Raw genomic sequence first — 16,944 nt, forward strand, 5'->3', positions numbered from 1 at the left:
AGCTCAGAATTGTGGGTGGAGCTTAATATTGTTATGGGTGTGCTTCGATGTGAGTGGAGCTTAATGATATTGTGGATGGGACTCAATAGTGCTGTGGGTGTGACTTGATATTGATGTGGGTGGAGCTTAATGTTATTGTGGGTTGGGGTTGTGGGTGGAGCACGCAAATGTGGGGATGGTTCTGTAATATTCTAGGTGGACATTGCTAAAGCTGTGGCTCAAAATTGTAATTTATTTAATGTTTTGGGTGGAGCTTATTATTGTTGTGGGTGTGCTGGGATTGAATGTGAGTGGAGCTTAATGGCATTGTCGATGGGACTCAGTAGTGTTGTGGGTGTGACTTGATTTAGCTGTGGGTTATCGTCAGTAGAGGTCTATTTGTTGTGGTTAGGATTGGTTATGGGAGGAAGGCAAGACGTTTGTTGGTGGATCTCAGGATTTATGCTGTTTAGTTTGCTATGTTTGGATCTTACCGAGGCTTTTAAAGTTCTCATCAAGCCCACTCCAGAAGTTCTTCTCAATAAAGCCCTTCACCAAACCCCACGGCTGCTTCCTGTACCTCAGCTCTGTAGAAACCCTGAAGGATAGAAGAATCACCTGAGCATCCATCTCTTTCTTCTTTCTGTTTTGCTGAATATATAAATCTGTACATTCAAACCTTAATCGACACTTGTTCTTAGCCACACGTGTTAGCATATAGCGGTTTAAGGTGTAGAAGTAGTCATGATACGGCACGTCATGTGTGATGACTTCTGCGTCAATGATGTAGCACTCGTTCTCCTGGCTGGCTTTATACAGCGTCTAATTCAGAGAGAGGATCTGTTTCAAGCATAATAAAGCACATAAATGATCTAACAAAGAAACAAGTGTACAGATGAAGGTCTCACCTGAGTCTCAGTAACAGCAGCGGTTTTAGGGGCCAGTGGATTGGTCAGGGAAATTGTGTACATGATGTCCCTCGTTTGATTCCCAGCTCCCTCCTTCTTCCAGGGATGATAAACCACATCTGAGAATAGATGTGCGAAAAGTACTATTATATATATATATATATGTATTATATTATTATTATTATTATTATTATTAAATTATATATATATATTTTTTTTTTAAATAATAAAAAAAACCAACATTTTTTTTAAATAATTAAAAAAATTAAAAATTAATCAAAAATAAAATAAAAAATATATAAAAAACAAATTAAAATGAAATAAATCAAAATGAAATGTAACGAAAATGACATAAAACAAATAAAAATAATAATAAAAAATAAATAAAACAAAAATAAAATAAAACAAAATTAAAATAAAACAAAAATAAAATAAAGCCAAACAAAAATGAAATCAAGCAAAAATGAAATAAAACAAAAATAAAACAAAATAGAGCAAAAATAAAATGAAACAAAAATAAAACAAAATAAAAACAAAAATAAATAAAAAAAACAAAAAAAAATTAAAAATAAAACAAAAGTAAAACAAAACAAAATAAACAAAAATAAAACAAAGCAAAAATGTAATTAAATTAAATGAAAGAAAACAAAAATAAAACAAAATAGAGCAAAATAAAATAAAACAAAAATAAAATAAAACAAAAAAAAAACAGAATAGAAAAAAATTTAACAAAACAATAAATAAAACAAAAATAAAATACAAGAAAAAAAAATAATTTTAAAATAAAATAAAAATAAAACAAAACAAAATAAAACAAGAAATACAACAAAACAAAATAAAACAAAAATAAATACAACAAAAAAAACAAACAAAAAATAAATAACATAGAAAAAAATCGAACAAAATAAAATAAAACAAAATAAAATAAAACAAAAGTAAAACAAAAAAGAGCAAAAAAAAAAAAAGTAAAATAAAAAATAAAATTAAATAAATGGATGTTGTTCTGACCTGTGAATCTCCTCTGCTCCATAAAGTCGGTCATGAACTGGGACTCAGTAAAGAGGACGCTGTACAGCTTATCAACACTGAATTTATAAATCTCATTAATGTACTGACGGCCGTTCAGATCCTCATGGAATGCTTGAACTTCATCTCCTGAAAACACAGTCAAACACAACATTAGAATATTACATCCTATTTGTCTTATATGAACAGCTCCTTTTCCAACATTAGAAGCATATTACTGGCTAACAGAATCATTTTTACTAAGAAACTGTGAAATTATTGAGAACTTCTTTGAGAACTTCTGCAATCTTCAAAGTATCCATTGTTTGATAAACTTTGGGCGAGCATGCTATGTATCTTCAGTCAAAAAAATATTGAGTTCTAAACATAGTGGAAGCTACAGGAAAGCATTCAGTTTCTCTTTTACTCTCCAAACCTTCATCGTGTGTCTCCGAAGAGTCGCTGAGTTCTGTGGGAATGTCTTCATTGTCGTTGAAGTCGAGTGCTGGTGGCAGGACGGAGCCCACAGGACTGGCCGGCTCGCTGTTCCTCTCCTCGGCCAGCAGAGGCAGCGGCAGCAGATCTCCATCAGCAAGACAGTCCGTGTACTCCTCAGCAGAGATGTCAAACTGAAACCAGCAGAGGGCGCTAAAGTCTAAATGGCATACAGCTGACAATATACAACATCAACAACAACAAAAGGAGATGTAGAAAGCAAGCATGAGCTCTTAGACTCACGGACAGCGGTGTATCGGTGCTGCTGGGTGGAGTGGTGGAGGTGATGGTGGAGTGAGTGATGGATCGCTTGTGTGTTGGAGGAGAGCTGTTGTTGTCCGGCTTGTTCTCGCTGCTGCTTTTGGATGAGTTATCATTACTGACCTCATTCTCCTCTGCTGGAATCTCCTCACAGTAGCTAAACATGCACAAACAACACACAGAGACAAGTTATGTTATGTACCACCTTGAATTAGAACGAGGAAATTTCTATTTGTTAATGAAATATTGAGGTATTTATTGTACATTATCAGCTGTTTTAAAATGCATGTGCCCTCATAATCTTTAATGGGCCCCTTTTTACAAGATGTTATGCAAGTCAAATAATGTTTTATAACTCATTGAAACTGCCACTTTTAGCTTTGATGCTCATTGTGTAATTTTGGCGTCTGTCGCTGTAAATTCAAATGAAATTATGAAATGGCTGTCATCCTTCTTTTTAAAAGAGGGAGGAGTTACAAATGGATAATTTTTTGTTGCTTTGTAGCATTTTTGGACTTTAGGATATTTAATAATACATGTATTTAGCTATATTAGACTTTTAATTGATTAATATTATTTTTTTGGGTTGGGTTGTTGTATTTTTGACATAAATAATATATTTATTTATTTATATTACATTTTTGTTTTTTATTATTATTATTATTATTATTATTATTATTATTATGTTGGTTTGTTGTATTTTTGGTCTTTTAGATATTTAATAATACATTTATTTAGTAATATTACATTTTTGGTTTACTACTATTACTATTATTTGGTTGAGTTGTTGTATTTTTGGACTTTAATAATATATTTATTTAGTTATATTAGGCTTTTAATTCATCATTATTATTTTGGTTGGGTTGTTGTATTTTTTTACTAATATATTTAATAATATAATTATTTAGGTATATTACATTTTTGGTTTATTATTATTATTATTATTATTATTATTATTATTATTATTATTATTATGTTGCTTTGTTGTATTTTTGGACTTTAATGTATTTAATAATATATTTATATTTCATATTTAATTTATTATTATTATTATTATAATTATTATTATTATTATTTGTTGGTTTGTTGTATTTTTGGACTTCAGGATATTTTATACGATATTTATTTAGTTATATAAGATTTTTGATTTTTGATTTATTACTGTAATTACTATTAGTTGGTTTGTTGTTTTTCAGATTTTAGTATATTTATCAACACATTTATTTAGTTATATTAGGCTTTTAATTGATTATTATTATTATTTTTTTGTTGGGTTGTTGTATTTTTAGACTTTAGTATATTTAATAAATATATTTTTAGTCATATTCAATATTTATCTTATTATTTTGTAGCTTTGTTGTTTTTTTGGACTTTTTTTGGGGTATTTAATTTATATATATATATATATATATATATATATATATATATATATATATATATATATATATATATATATATATATATATATATGTATAGTTATATTAAATATTTAGTTTATTATTATTCATTAATTATTATTATTATTGTTATTATTTGGTTGCTTTGTTGTAATTTATAATAAATAATATTATTGATAGTATATTTAATAATATATTTATTTAGTTATATTACACTTTTGATTTATTACTATTTGCTGGTTTCTTGTTTATTTAGTTACATTTGATATTTAATTTATTATTATTATTATTATTATTATTATTATTATTATTATTATTTTGTTGTATTTTTGGACTTTAGTATATTTAATAATATATTTATGTAATTATATTAGATTTTGGACTTTACACTATTATTATTTTTTGTTGGTTTCTTGTGTTTTTATGCTTAGTTAAGTTTACTTTCGGACTTATTAGTATATTTAATAGTATATGTATTTAGTTATATTGTCATTGATACATTTTGGTTTTGTTGTCTGCGACACTTTAACTTTTATATTTCCCCCTCGAAGATAAAATAAAGACTTATTTATTGCAACTTAAGCTTAGTGCCAACTTTACATACCAAAGGTGAATAATTAGAAATTTTTGAAAGCGTGGTAACTCACCCCATGGTGTTGAAATCATCATCAGGCGGCACGTAATCTTCATCATCGCTGGTGAGGCCGAGCTCATTACCATAACACTGATGAACAAAGTGCCAGAGCTCTTTAGGACAGAGAGGCTGCAAACAGAAGCGGATGATACACTTTTAGATAACACTTGATGCAATAAATCCGATACTTCTTTAAATGTTCTAAAATTATGGAAATAAAGTTCAGTTTCTGGTACAGACTGATGGTATTTTGCTTCATAAATCCTCAATGTATTCTCACCTTTTCCAGCAGAGCGTTCTGCCAAAGTCTGAACATCATCATGTAAGTTCTGTCTCTCGCACCAAACGATGTGAAAAAGTGCTGAAGAGAAAAGCAAAGCAAAAGATGCACATTTAAAAAAAACAACAACAAATTTTACACAATTTTACAAAATGTGAAGATGTGATACAGACTGATTTCAACTGCAATTTCTGTGACTTTAAACTCTAAATAAAAAAAAACAAAAACAAAGGTTTACAAATGCAATGACCAACAATAAGTGATCTTGCGCTGCCATCTAGTGGTTAAAATGGTATGTGAATAGAATGACTGTGTTTTAGTGGCTAAAATTGTACAGAAATATTTTAAACATCCATGATAGACATGACTGGGAAAACATATTGCGCGAATAAACAAATTAAGTGATAAGCTTGAACTAAATTAGATTTCAAATGCAATAACAGTGTTTATTCCATGTCAGGATGTGATTCTGCAACTAATTTCAGTGACTTTAAACTCTAACAATGAAAAAACAAAGGTTTACAAATGCAATGACCAACAATAAGTGGTCATGTGCTGCCATCTAGTGGCTAAAATGATAGCTTTAGTGGCTAAATTGACAATCAGATTTTGAGACCTAATGTGTGCTGTGTTAAAGAGTGCCAAAATAAAAGCCCTCACCTTTTCAGTGTCTGTGCAGACCTGGATGGCGTTGGGAATGAGGCGCGCTGTCTTCTCCTTCGTCATGGAGCAGATGTCTTTCAGCCGTACTGTGAGCTGCATGAAACATAAAAACTGAACTGAAACTGCTCTCTAAAACTCTCAGGATAGAGCTAATGAAGTCTGAGTTTGAGAAAACCATACCAGAGTCTCCCAGCGGAAGATGTTGCTGTAGAAACAGATCCAGTTTTCGGAGAGGTAGAGGCGGCCCTGCAGGAGGATGTCCCGCTGGAGAGCGCACGAGTAGTCTAGCAATGACAAAACAGGGTCAAATTAATTAGATTATATCATATTAGATTATATTGGTGACATAGTGGCTGAGTGGTTAGCACTGTCGCCTACAGCAAGGTCACTGGTTCTAGTTAGCATTTCTGTGAGGAGTTTGCATGTTCTTTCCATGTTGGTGTGGGTTTCTTTCACAGAACAAAAACTAAAATGGCCGTAGTTTATGTGTGTGAATGTGTGTGTATGAGTGTTTCCCAGTACTGGGTTGCAGCTGGAAGGGCATTCGCTGTGTAAAACATATGCCAGATAAGTTGGCGGGACATTCTACTGTGGCAAAAGTCGAAAAAAAAATAAGTTAATGAATATATAAATTCATATACACCTTTGACTTTTTTGTTTTCTAATTTCCACAAAATTATATATATATAAATATACACACACACAAACACACACACACACACACACACACACACACATTTAAAATATAAAATAAATGCACATTTGACATTAAAATGCACACATTTTAACAAATTTAATAAGTTCTTATAAAATGTATTTATGAGATTATATTTAAAATTCTGTTCAAATATTTATTTCCCAAATACATTAAAACATTTACAAAGTACACAAAATTTAACATGAATAAATTATATATATATATATATATATATATATATATATATATATATATATATATATATATATATATATATATATATATATGTATATATACAGTGCACTCCATAAAAAAAATTCTATTTTTATCAATTTCTCAGTGAGTATAGGCAATATAGATATATTTACTAAAATAATATTGTAGTCATCAAACATATTTGGAAATAGAAAGATAATACATTTAAATTCACGTATTATCAAACTTTGAACAAAATTTTATATATTTTTTGTTTCTCTTGATTTTTTGTCTTTTAAATATTTTTATTTATTGTTTTTTCCCCAACAAATAAGTTTACTGTTATCATAAGTTATGTTATTAGAGTAATTAATTAGACTAATTAGACTCAATATTTACTTTGAATGATTATTAACTTTTTACAATGTTTAATGCAAAAAAAAATAAAAAATGCAACCAATTTTATTTTATGACCTTCTTATCACAAATAATAAGTCTACATGCTAAGATAAGTAAGTGAATGCTCCATTTGTTCATGATTAGACTCTTACCCACAATGAGGCGCTCAGTGTCCGGCAGCTGCTTAAAGAGTTTCCGGAAGTCTTCATTACGCTGCTTATATGTGGGACTGAGGACCTTTAAAACACACACAGCAGCAGGTGAGAAACACACACACACACAAACACACACACACACACACACACACACACACACACACACACACACACACACACACACACACACACACACACACACACACACACACACACACACACACACACACACACAGGCTGGTATATTTGTGCCATGCAGCAGAAGAGGGAGTTCATTCTTAATGCGGCTTCACATTGTTTCACACACACTGAGCGCTTCATTAATAAATACAATCGCTTCAGCTTATGATAAAATGCCCTGAGATCAACTGTGCTCCTTCACATACACTGTTGACATTGAGGTGAGGAAAAATCAAATAAAACAGAAAAACGTAAAGTTCTAATAATAATAAGTAGAATTATTATTAAGTAGTAATAATATAAAGTAATAATGATAATTAAAATGTACACACGCACACACACATACACCCACACAAAGTAAAACTTCTAAAACATGTTTTTACTAATTTCTCTAATATTATAATGTGTAGGATATATTGTTATATTATAATAGTATTATAAAACATACATAGTGAGTGTAATGTATATATTATATTACATTATATTACATTATATTATTATGTGTATTATATATTATTATACATATTATAGTTGTATTATGACACATGTAAGGATAAACATTGTCAGTATAATGTATATATTTTATTACATTATATTACTAGATTATATTATATTATATTATAATGTGTATCATATATTACTTTACATATTATAAAAGTATTATAACACATGCAGGGATAAACACAGTGAGTGTATATTATATTATATTATATTATATTATATTATATTATATTATATTATATTATATTATATTATATTATATTATATTATATTATATTATATTCCTAAAATTTAAAAACAAATTTCCTCTGAATTTCCACCAAATTAAATACCTAAAATATAAAATAAATGCATATTATATATATTAAAATGTGTTATTTTTTCTTATATTTCTATAATTTTTCATGCTCTCTAACCCATTCTCCTGCTCATCAATGTGCTCTACACTAGCCATCTAGTTTCCCCATTGAGAGACTTACAGCAGGGATCTCCTCATCCTCATCCTCATCCTGATACGACTTTTCCCTCAGGCTCCACCTCAGGTCCAGATCCCAGTCTGAGCCCTGAATTAACCATCCGGCCAGAGCCTCCTCCAGCTCCATCAGCGTCTCCCAGTCCTCCTGAGAGCCAGAAGATGAATCCATATCTCTTTTAATCCCGCTGAGCTTTCAGATGATCACTGACTCGGTCTTTAAGATACGTATGTGTTTGTGTAATTGTTCATCAGGCTGTGCGAGGCTTCATCCACATGATTCCAGTGCGGAAACTCACATGCAAGTGGCCTACAGTAACCTCTGCAGACAGATGCTTTATTATGCTGCTGTTTGTTCCAGTTTCAGACGAAGAAAACATCTATAAGGCTTTCTGTCTCCATTATTCAGACTGCAAACGCTGTGAAGGAGGTACATGAAGCTTTTTCCTCAAACAATCATTGAGTTTTACCTCAGTAAATCTTCATTGCAAACAGTTCTGCAAGTTTAATCCATGCAAGACCTGATTCTTCTCAGTTCTTCAGAGTATGTATTTGTTTTCTGCATGTGTTGTCAGACTTTTGAGAAGAATTATGATCTTCTACACCAAATTCCTTCAATTATGTCCTTGTTTTGATTATTTAACACTTCAGTTGCTTCTTCTCTTCAAATCGAAGAATGCTTTAAAAAAATCAGTAAGAGTCTCTGTCTAGATTCTTCAGACTCCAAACACTGTGACTAAAGGGTCAGTGAAGGTGGAACATGAAGCTTCTTCCTCAAACAATCATTGATTTTTACCTCAGTACGTCACTAATATCTCCAGTGCAAACAGTTGGACGTTCTTTCTGGAAGTTTAGTCCATCCTAGACCTGATTCTTCTCAGTCTTTAAGTGTTTGTACTTGTTTTAGCAGGTGTTGTCAGACTTTGGAGAAAAATTCTGATCTTCTACCCCAAATTCCTTCAGTCATGTCCTTGTTTTGATTATTTAACACTTCGGTTGCTTCTTCTCATCAAATAGAGGAGTGCTTCTTCAATCCTTCAGACTGCAAACGCTTGTCTAAAGGTTCAATAAAGGAGGAACATGAAGCCTCTTCCTCAAACAATCATTGATTTTTACCTCAGTATGTCACTAATATGTCCATTGCAAACAGTTGGACGTTCTTTCTGGAAGTTTAGTCCATCCTAGACCTGATTCCTCTCAGTCTTTAAGTGTTTGTACATGTTTTAGCAGGTGTTGTCAGACTTTAGAGAAAAAATTATGATCTTCTACACTAAATTCCTTCAGTTAGGTCCTTGTTTTGATTATTTAACACTTCGGTTGCTTCTTCTCATCAAATAGATGCATGCTTCTTTAATTCTTCGTTGATTTTTACCTCATTTTACCTCAGTACATCACTAATATCTCCATTACAAACAGTTGGACGTTCTTTCTGGAAGATTAGTCCATCCAAGACCTGATTTTTCTCAGTCTTTAAGTTTTTACTTGTTTTTTGCAGTTGTTGTAAGACTTCAGAGACGAACTATGAGCTTCTACACCAAATTCCTTCAGTCATGTCCTTGTTTTGATTATTTAACACTTCGGTTGCTTCTTCTCATCAAATAGAGGAGTGCTTCTTCAATCGTTCAGACTGCAAAGTGTGACTAAAAGGTCAATAAAGAAGGAACATGAAGCTTCTTCCTCAAACAATCATTGATTTTTACCTCAGTACGTCACTAATATCTCCAGTTCAAACAGTTGGATGTTCTTTCTGGAAGTTTAGTCCAGCCAAGACCTGATTTCTCTCAGTCTTTAAGTGTTTGTTCTTGTTTTACCAGGTGTTGTCAGACTTTAGAGAAAAATTATGATCTTCTACACTAAACTTCTTCAATTACGTCCTTGTTTTGATTGATTAAAACTTTAGTTACTTCTTCTCATTAAATAGAGGAGTGCTTCTTCAATCGTTCAGACTGCAAACGTGTGACTAAAGGTTCAATAAAGGAGGAACATGAAGCCTCTTCCTCAAACAATCATTGATTTTTACCTCAGTATGTCACTAATTTGTCCACTGCAAACAGTTTTACATTCTTTCTGGAGGTTTAGTTCATCCAAGACATGAATCTTCTCAGTCTTTAAGTGTTTGTACTTGTTTTCTGCATGTGTTGTCAGACTATTAAGAAGAATTATGATTTTCTACACCAATTTTCTTCAGTTATTATGTCTTTGTTTTGAACATTTATGCTTATCCACAACATTTCAGTTGCTCCTTCTCATCAAAAAGAGGCAAAGAACATCTGTAAGAGTCTCTGTCTTCATTCTTCAGACACCAAACGCTGTGACTAAAAAGCAGACGAAGAAGGAACATGAAGCTACTTCCGCAAATGATTACTGATTTTTGTTTTTACCTCAGTACACTAATATTTCCACTGCAAACCAGTCTTTCTTTAAGTTTAGTCCATCCAAGACTTGATTCTTCTCAGTCCTTGATTCTTCTCAGTTTGTACTTGTTATTTGCAGGTGTTGTCAGACTTCAGACAAGAAAAATGAGTTTCTACATCAATTTCTTGGGTTGTAATGTCCTCATTTTGATTGTTTATGCTTTTACGCAACACCTCAAACTCTACTCAGTCGCTCTCTCTCATCAAATAAAGGCATACTTCATTAAAAAACATCTGTAAGAGTCTCTGTTTTGTTTCTTTAGACTCCAATTGCTGTGACTAATGTATCATTGAGGAAGGAACACGAAGCTACTTCCGTAAATGATCATTAATTGTGGCACTAATGTCTCACTGCAAACAAATTGAAGTTTTTTTTTAGAAGTTCAGTCCATACATGTGATTCTTCTCAAACCTTAAAGTCAATATTAGTTTCTGCATGTGTTTTTAGACTTCAGAGATGAAAGGTGGTGTTCTGTACTAATTTCTCCCTGGGTTGTTAGGTCCTCGTTTTGATCATTTGTGCTTTACACAACAGCTCAGACTCTACTCAATAGGAAAACACTCTTTAAGGGTCTTCTGTCTTCATACTATGAACACTGTGAAGGAACATGAACTACTCCAACAAATGATTATTATTTTTTACCTCAGTGTGTCACTAATATCTCCACGGCAAACCAATTGTTGGCTTAAAAAGAGAATCTTTCTGTAAATTTAGTCCAAGTCCATTCAAGTTTTACTTCTCCTTTTTTGCAGGTTTTGTCAAATTTCACAGAAGACAGTCTTTGGTTATTATATACAACTCCTCAGACTTTACTCAGTCACATCAAACGGAGAATATTAATCTGCAGTTTGTTCCAGTTTTGGTCTCTGTCTTGATCCTTCAGACTCCAAATGTTGTGACTAAAGAACTGATGAAGAAGAAACATGAAGCTAAAATCTTTGATTTATTTATTTTCTTTACCTCAGTGTATCACTAATATATCCACTACAAACCAGTTTTGGGCTTTCAAGGAGGTTCTTTCTGGAAATTTAGTCCATCCAAGTCATGATTCGTCTCACTGTTCACTCTTTCCTGCAGCTGTCAGACTTCGGAGAAAACAAAAAGGTCTTCAACATTCAACACAGGCCACAAACTCTACTCAGTGGCATTAAACTGAGACATGCTTTATTATTCTGCAGTTTGTTCCAGTGTCAGACTCTGTCTTGATCCTTCATACTCCAAACAATATGACCAAAAAAGTAGATTAAGCAGGAACAAGCTTCCCCACCGAATGATCATCAATTGTTACCTAAATGCACAACTAACATCTCCACTGCAAACCAATTGTTGGGTTTTCAAAGAGATCCAATCCAAGCATGTGATTCTTCTCAATCCTTATGAGTTTGTAGTTGAGAGAAGATGGTCTTCTGAACCAATTCTTATTGGGTTGTTCTGCAGTTTGGCTCAGTTTTAGACTGTTTCTTGATTCTTTATACTCAAAACGATGTGGCTAAAACAGCAGATGAAGTAGGATCATGAAGCTACCTCCGCAAGTGGTCATCAACTGTTACGTAACTAAATGAGCGATGAATATCTCCACTGCAAACCATTGGGTTTTTAAAGAGATCCAATCCAAGATGTGTTTCCTCTCAATCCTCACGAGTTAGTACTTGAGAGAAGATAGATGATCCTCTATACCAGTTCTCCTTGGGTTGATCTGCTGTTTGGTTCAGTTTCAGACTCTTGAAAACTCCAAACACTATGACTGAAAAGCAGATGACGTAGGAACATGAAGCTTCATCCGCAAATGATCAACAACTGCCACCTAAATATCTCCACTGCAAACCAATCGTTGGGTTTTCAAAGAGATCCAATCCAAACACATGATACTTCTCAATCCTTATGAGTTTGTACTTGTATATGAGAGAAGATTCCAATTCTCCTCGGGTTTTTATATCCTTGTTTTGATTGGTTTATGCTTTAAAACAGTGCCTCAAATTCAACTCAGTAGCTCTCTTTCATTCAGGATCCTAAAGATAACCACGAACAAAGGCTGACACATGATCTACCGCAGCTAAAATGCTGAGAATGGAATTCTGCATATGCGATCGTCCCAAAAACAACACGTCCATAAATGTGAATGAACCCTTCCAATGGCAGAAGACACTTGGGAGCACAACACAACACAACCCTGTCTTTATGTAGGGCTGTGTTTAATTCTGTCGATGTGTATGTAAAGGTGGTTATATATTAACTAAAAGAGTAAATAATGAGAGCCGCTGGTGGCTGGTACCAAGAGTGGGTGTGATGATGACTACAATAATGTCATCAGATACTCTTTGTTTTCGAACGTCACTGTGAGTCAATGTCTAGCGTGCGGATTATACACTGACTTTAGGGCTCAAGCTGTCTTTTACAAAGCCAAAACATCAACATTAAAGGGACAGTTCACTCATAAAAGAAAATTCTGTCATCGTTTACTCATCCTTTATTTATTTGAAACCTTTATTAGTTTCCTTTTTCTGCTGACCACGGGATGTTTCTTATTTCTATAGGATATATGCAAAGATATTTTGAAGAAAACGTAAACATTTAACCATTAATTTCCATAGTAAGAAAAACAAATGCTATGGAAGTCAATAGTTTTTGGATTTCGACAAAATATCTTCTCTTGTGCTTACCAGAAGATAGGTTTGGATTCATATGAGCACGAGTCTATTTTTGGGTGAACTATCGCTTTAATGAAGATAAGTAAAATTTTATTGTTATATACTGTAATCATCATCACATAGCCTTCCAAACCTGTTAATAGTCTCTTTTCTGGAATATATTTTGAAGAATATTGTTGACTAAAGTTTGGTTACCATTGATATATACTGTATAGACACAAAAACATAAAGTCATACTGGTTGTAAATGAGTAACTGATTAAACAATTGTTAATTCATTGAGTGAATTTTAAATAATGATGTATTTGTATAACAATTTCAAACAAGCAGAAAGTGTATTTACAATTCTCAAAACATAAGAGTTTAATTTGGCTTTACAGTAACAATATATCAATCTATCGATATTACACTATAGGCCTAATTTCTTATTTTATATGATTAATTGTTAAATTTAGTTTACTAAACTGGACTCAATATTAATAAATCTACTTGTAAATGTAATAAATGTCAAGAAATGGAAAAGTTATTTATTCAATTATTTAATTTAGTTATTTTAATAATAATTATTTAAATTATTGTGCTAGTTAGTTTCTATCTGTCTGTCTGTCTGCCCGTCCATCCATCCATCCATCCATCCATCCATCCATCCATCCATCCATCCATCCATCCATCCATCCATCCATCCATCCATCCATCCATCCATCTATCTATCTATCTATCTATCTATCTATCTATCTATCTATCTATCTATCTATCTATCTATCTATCTATCTATCTATCTATCTATCTATCTATCTATCTATCTATCTGGGCTAGTTAGTATCTATCTATCTGTCCGTCCGTCCGTCAATCCATCCATCCATCCATCCATCCATCCATCCATCCATCCATCCATCCATCCATCCATCCATCCATCCATCCATCCATCCATCCATCCATCCATCCATCCATCCATCTATCTATCTATCTATCTATCTATCTATCTATCTATCTATCTATCTATCTATCTATCTATCTATCTATCTATCTATCTATCTGGGCTAGTTAGTATCTATCTATCTGTCTGTCTGTCCGTCCGTCTGTCTGTCTATAACATTAATTTAATTGAAATATTGTGAGCTTATTCTTTATTTTGGACTATACATAAATCAATACAATTTGACTGATATTTTATATAAATCATATATTCCATATATATTAGCGGAAATGTAATTTTTTGAGTTTTCGTTTTGGATAAATAGACGATTCTGGGAAATGTTTTCAACTTCAAGCTGTGCTGAAGGAACAGAGATGATGTCTATGAATCATTTCGATAACAAGGATGCCATGACAAATGTGTGACGATAACAGCCATGGAGTGCAAAGACAAAGCATGTCTTTGTGTGACGCGTATGCTCTGGGTTAAAATTACACAACCTCATGTTATTCTGATTCTCTGTCTCTGACATTACCACATTTACCCCCCATCCCCCCGAAACTAACAAAGGTTAAATATCAGCCTTAAAATAAACTCTTTCATACAAGCTTAGCTTCTGTCTACAGTCTAATGCCATCACACTTAAAAAATCAGCGGCCTCTTTTAAACCAAACATAATGACTAATTTCCAACAAAATCAGGTCAAAACTTATAGGATTTTAAGAATGAACTTAAATGCTTCTTCATTCATTCTTTTTCCTTCGGCTTAGTCTCTATTACAAAGGTTGCCACAGTGGAATGAACCGCCAACTATTCCAGCATATTTTTTAGACAGCAGATGCCCAGATTCCAGCTGCAAACCAGTACTGGGAAACACCCATACACACTCATTCACACACAGTTCGCTGTTCACTTACAAGTTCACTTACAGTGCATGTGTTTGGACTGTGGGGGAAACCACGCCCACGCCAACATGGGGGGAACATACAAACTCTACACAGAAATGCCAACTGACCTAGCCGGGACTCGAACGAGTGACCTTCTTGCTGTGAGGCGACAACGCTACCCACTAAGCCACAGTGCCACCCCCTTAAATGATTATTAAAAATGTAATTACATTAAATGTCACATTAAGCTGGATACTACTATCTTGAATAAAATCTATCTTTACTTTTCTGTGTTCAGTATGGTGGTCAGTCGGGCTCAGAACTCACATAGAGACGGTTGAGATGTAATCACAGAGCTCTCAGGGCCATGGGAGATCATCACTGCCCATATGAATACACACACACACACACACACACACACACACACGCGCGCACACACACACACACACACACACACACACACACACACACACACACACACACACACACACACACACACTCCTCAGACAACACATCAGGAATGAACTATGCATACTTTACAAATTTAACATCAGAGCCACCGTGTGAGCTCCTATCCAGTGTGCATCAAACAGAACCATGCAGAACAAGTGTAATCAGCCAATCACATCACACCAGCGGGAACCACAGCCAATCAAAGAGGATAATTTTCTGTGACTTTATAACACCGCTGCCATGCACTAATATTATTAAAAATAATTTTGAATAATTTTGGACACCCCTGATTATTATTTAGGTAACAATTAACGGTAACACTTTACAATAAGGTTCATTAATTAATGCATTTACTAACATGAACTAATCACAAACAACACTTGTACAGCATTTATTAATCATAATTGAACATTAATGCATTATTAACATTCAAGTCCATGCTTGTTAACATTAGTTAATGCACCATGAGTTAACATGAACATTGAACTGTATTTTCATTAACTAACGTTTACTAACATGAATAAATACAGTAGTAAATGTATTGTTCATTGTTTGTTCATGTTAGTAAATGCATTACTTAACATTAAATAATGAACCTTATTGTAAAGTGTGACCCAATAACAATAAGGTTGGGTAACACTTTATTTTGATGGTCCCTATTGCACATTTTGTTGACTCAAAGTTACATTGCTTTGGTGACGCATTGCTGCCACACACATATTTTTTTTCCCACTCAGCTTTGTCGTTATAACAAGATCTTTTCTAAGCCTAATGTTTAAATGCGCTCTAGAAAACAATTAGTTATCAAAAGTATTACTTTAGTTATTAAAAGTCTTATTTTATTTGGAAAACAACAACTTATTTAAAGTAACACTTTGGTGACTTATAATGTGCTTGGCCCACCCTTAAGAGTTGGAGTCGGGCATGATGGAGCGTTGGAAAGACGGAATCAATTTTGGAGGCAAATAGATGTAGAATGGAATGTTCCGCCTTATCACCAAAAAAATACTAACAAATAAACCAAATGTGATAAATAAAGATGTAATAAAGGCAGTTAAAATGTTACGAAATTGCTAAATAAATTAATTATAGAACATTATGTCTTGCAAAAAGGCTACAGCTATTTATGGGTTACATTTAATGTCAAATTTATTTCATTAATTAATTTATTTATTTATTATGTATTTTTTATTGACTATTTTTTTTTTTGTAAGTTAGCTTTTAAGTTCTGTTTATTAAAACCAAAAGTGTCTTGTAGTGCTGTTTTTGCAATAAATGGAAAGCAAATGATATTTGTCTTCTCCCCTTTTTGGCTGATCTGAAAAATGGTCTGATCCGTGACAAAAAAAACAAAAACATAAAGAGATACAAACATAAAGAGGTCCGAACTGTGAGATTAGTGATC

The 16,944-nt window shown here is 32.9% G+C and overlaps 1 protein-coding gene across 50 annotated transcripts in view; it reads right to left on the reverse strand.

The window, feature by feature from the left end:
- The window catches only part of gramd1bb (GRAM domain containing 1Bb), a 183,708-nt gene that overhangs the window by 10,411 nt on the left and 156,353 nt on the right, over positions 1-16,944 (reverse strand). For 40 of the 50 annotated variants that reach the window (XR_015515266.1, XR_015515265.1, XR_015515264.1 and 37 more), the window contains 11 exons: positions 7,066-7,150; positions 5,803-5,906; positions 5,620-5,715; positions 4,960-5,040; positions 4,693-4,808; positions 2,631-2,805; positions 2,329-2,521; positions 1,896-2,042; positions 888-1,006; positions 659-801; positions 474-577 (listed from right to left, as the gene is read on the reverse strand). Coding sequence is in view for 19 of the 50 variants with exons in the window: in XM_087293511.1 (XP_087149637.1) it covers positions 474-577; positions 659-801; positions 888-1,006; positions 1,896-2,042; positions 2,329-2,521; positions 2,631-2,805; positions 4,693-4,808; positions 4,960-5,040; positions 5,620-5,715; positions 5,803-5,906; positions 7,066-7,150 (1,363 nt within the window). In the remaining 31 variants the exon portion in view is untranslated. Of the gene's footprint in view, positions 1-473; positions 578-658; positions 802-887; positions 1,007-1,895; positions 2,043-2,328; positions 2,522-2,630; positions 2,806-4,692; positions 4,809-4,959; positions 5,041-5,132; positions 5,166-5,619; positions 5,716-5,802; positions 5,907-7,065; positions 7,151-8,228; positions 12,654-16,944 lie in introns of those variants that run through there. The other 10 variants (XR_015515262.1, XR_015515272.1, XR_015515268.1 and 7 more) reach the window with 3 other exon arrangements.

This window comes from Danio rerio, chromosome 18, assembly GCF_052040795.2.
Source record: "Danio rerio strain M-AB ecotype USA chromosome 18, GRCz13ab, whole genome shotgun sequence".
In the NCBI taxonomy this organism is placed as follows: Eukaryota; Metazoa; Chordata; class Actinopteri; order Cypriniformes; family Danionidae; genus Danio; species Danio rerio.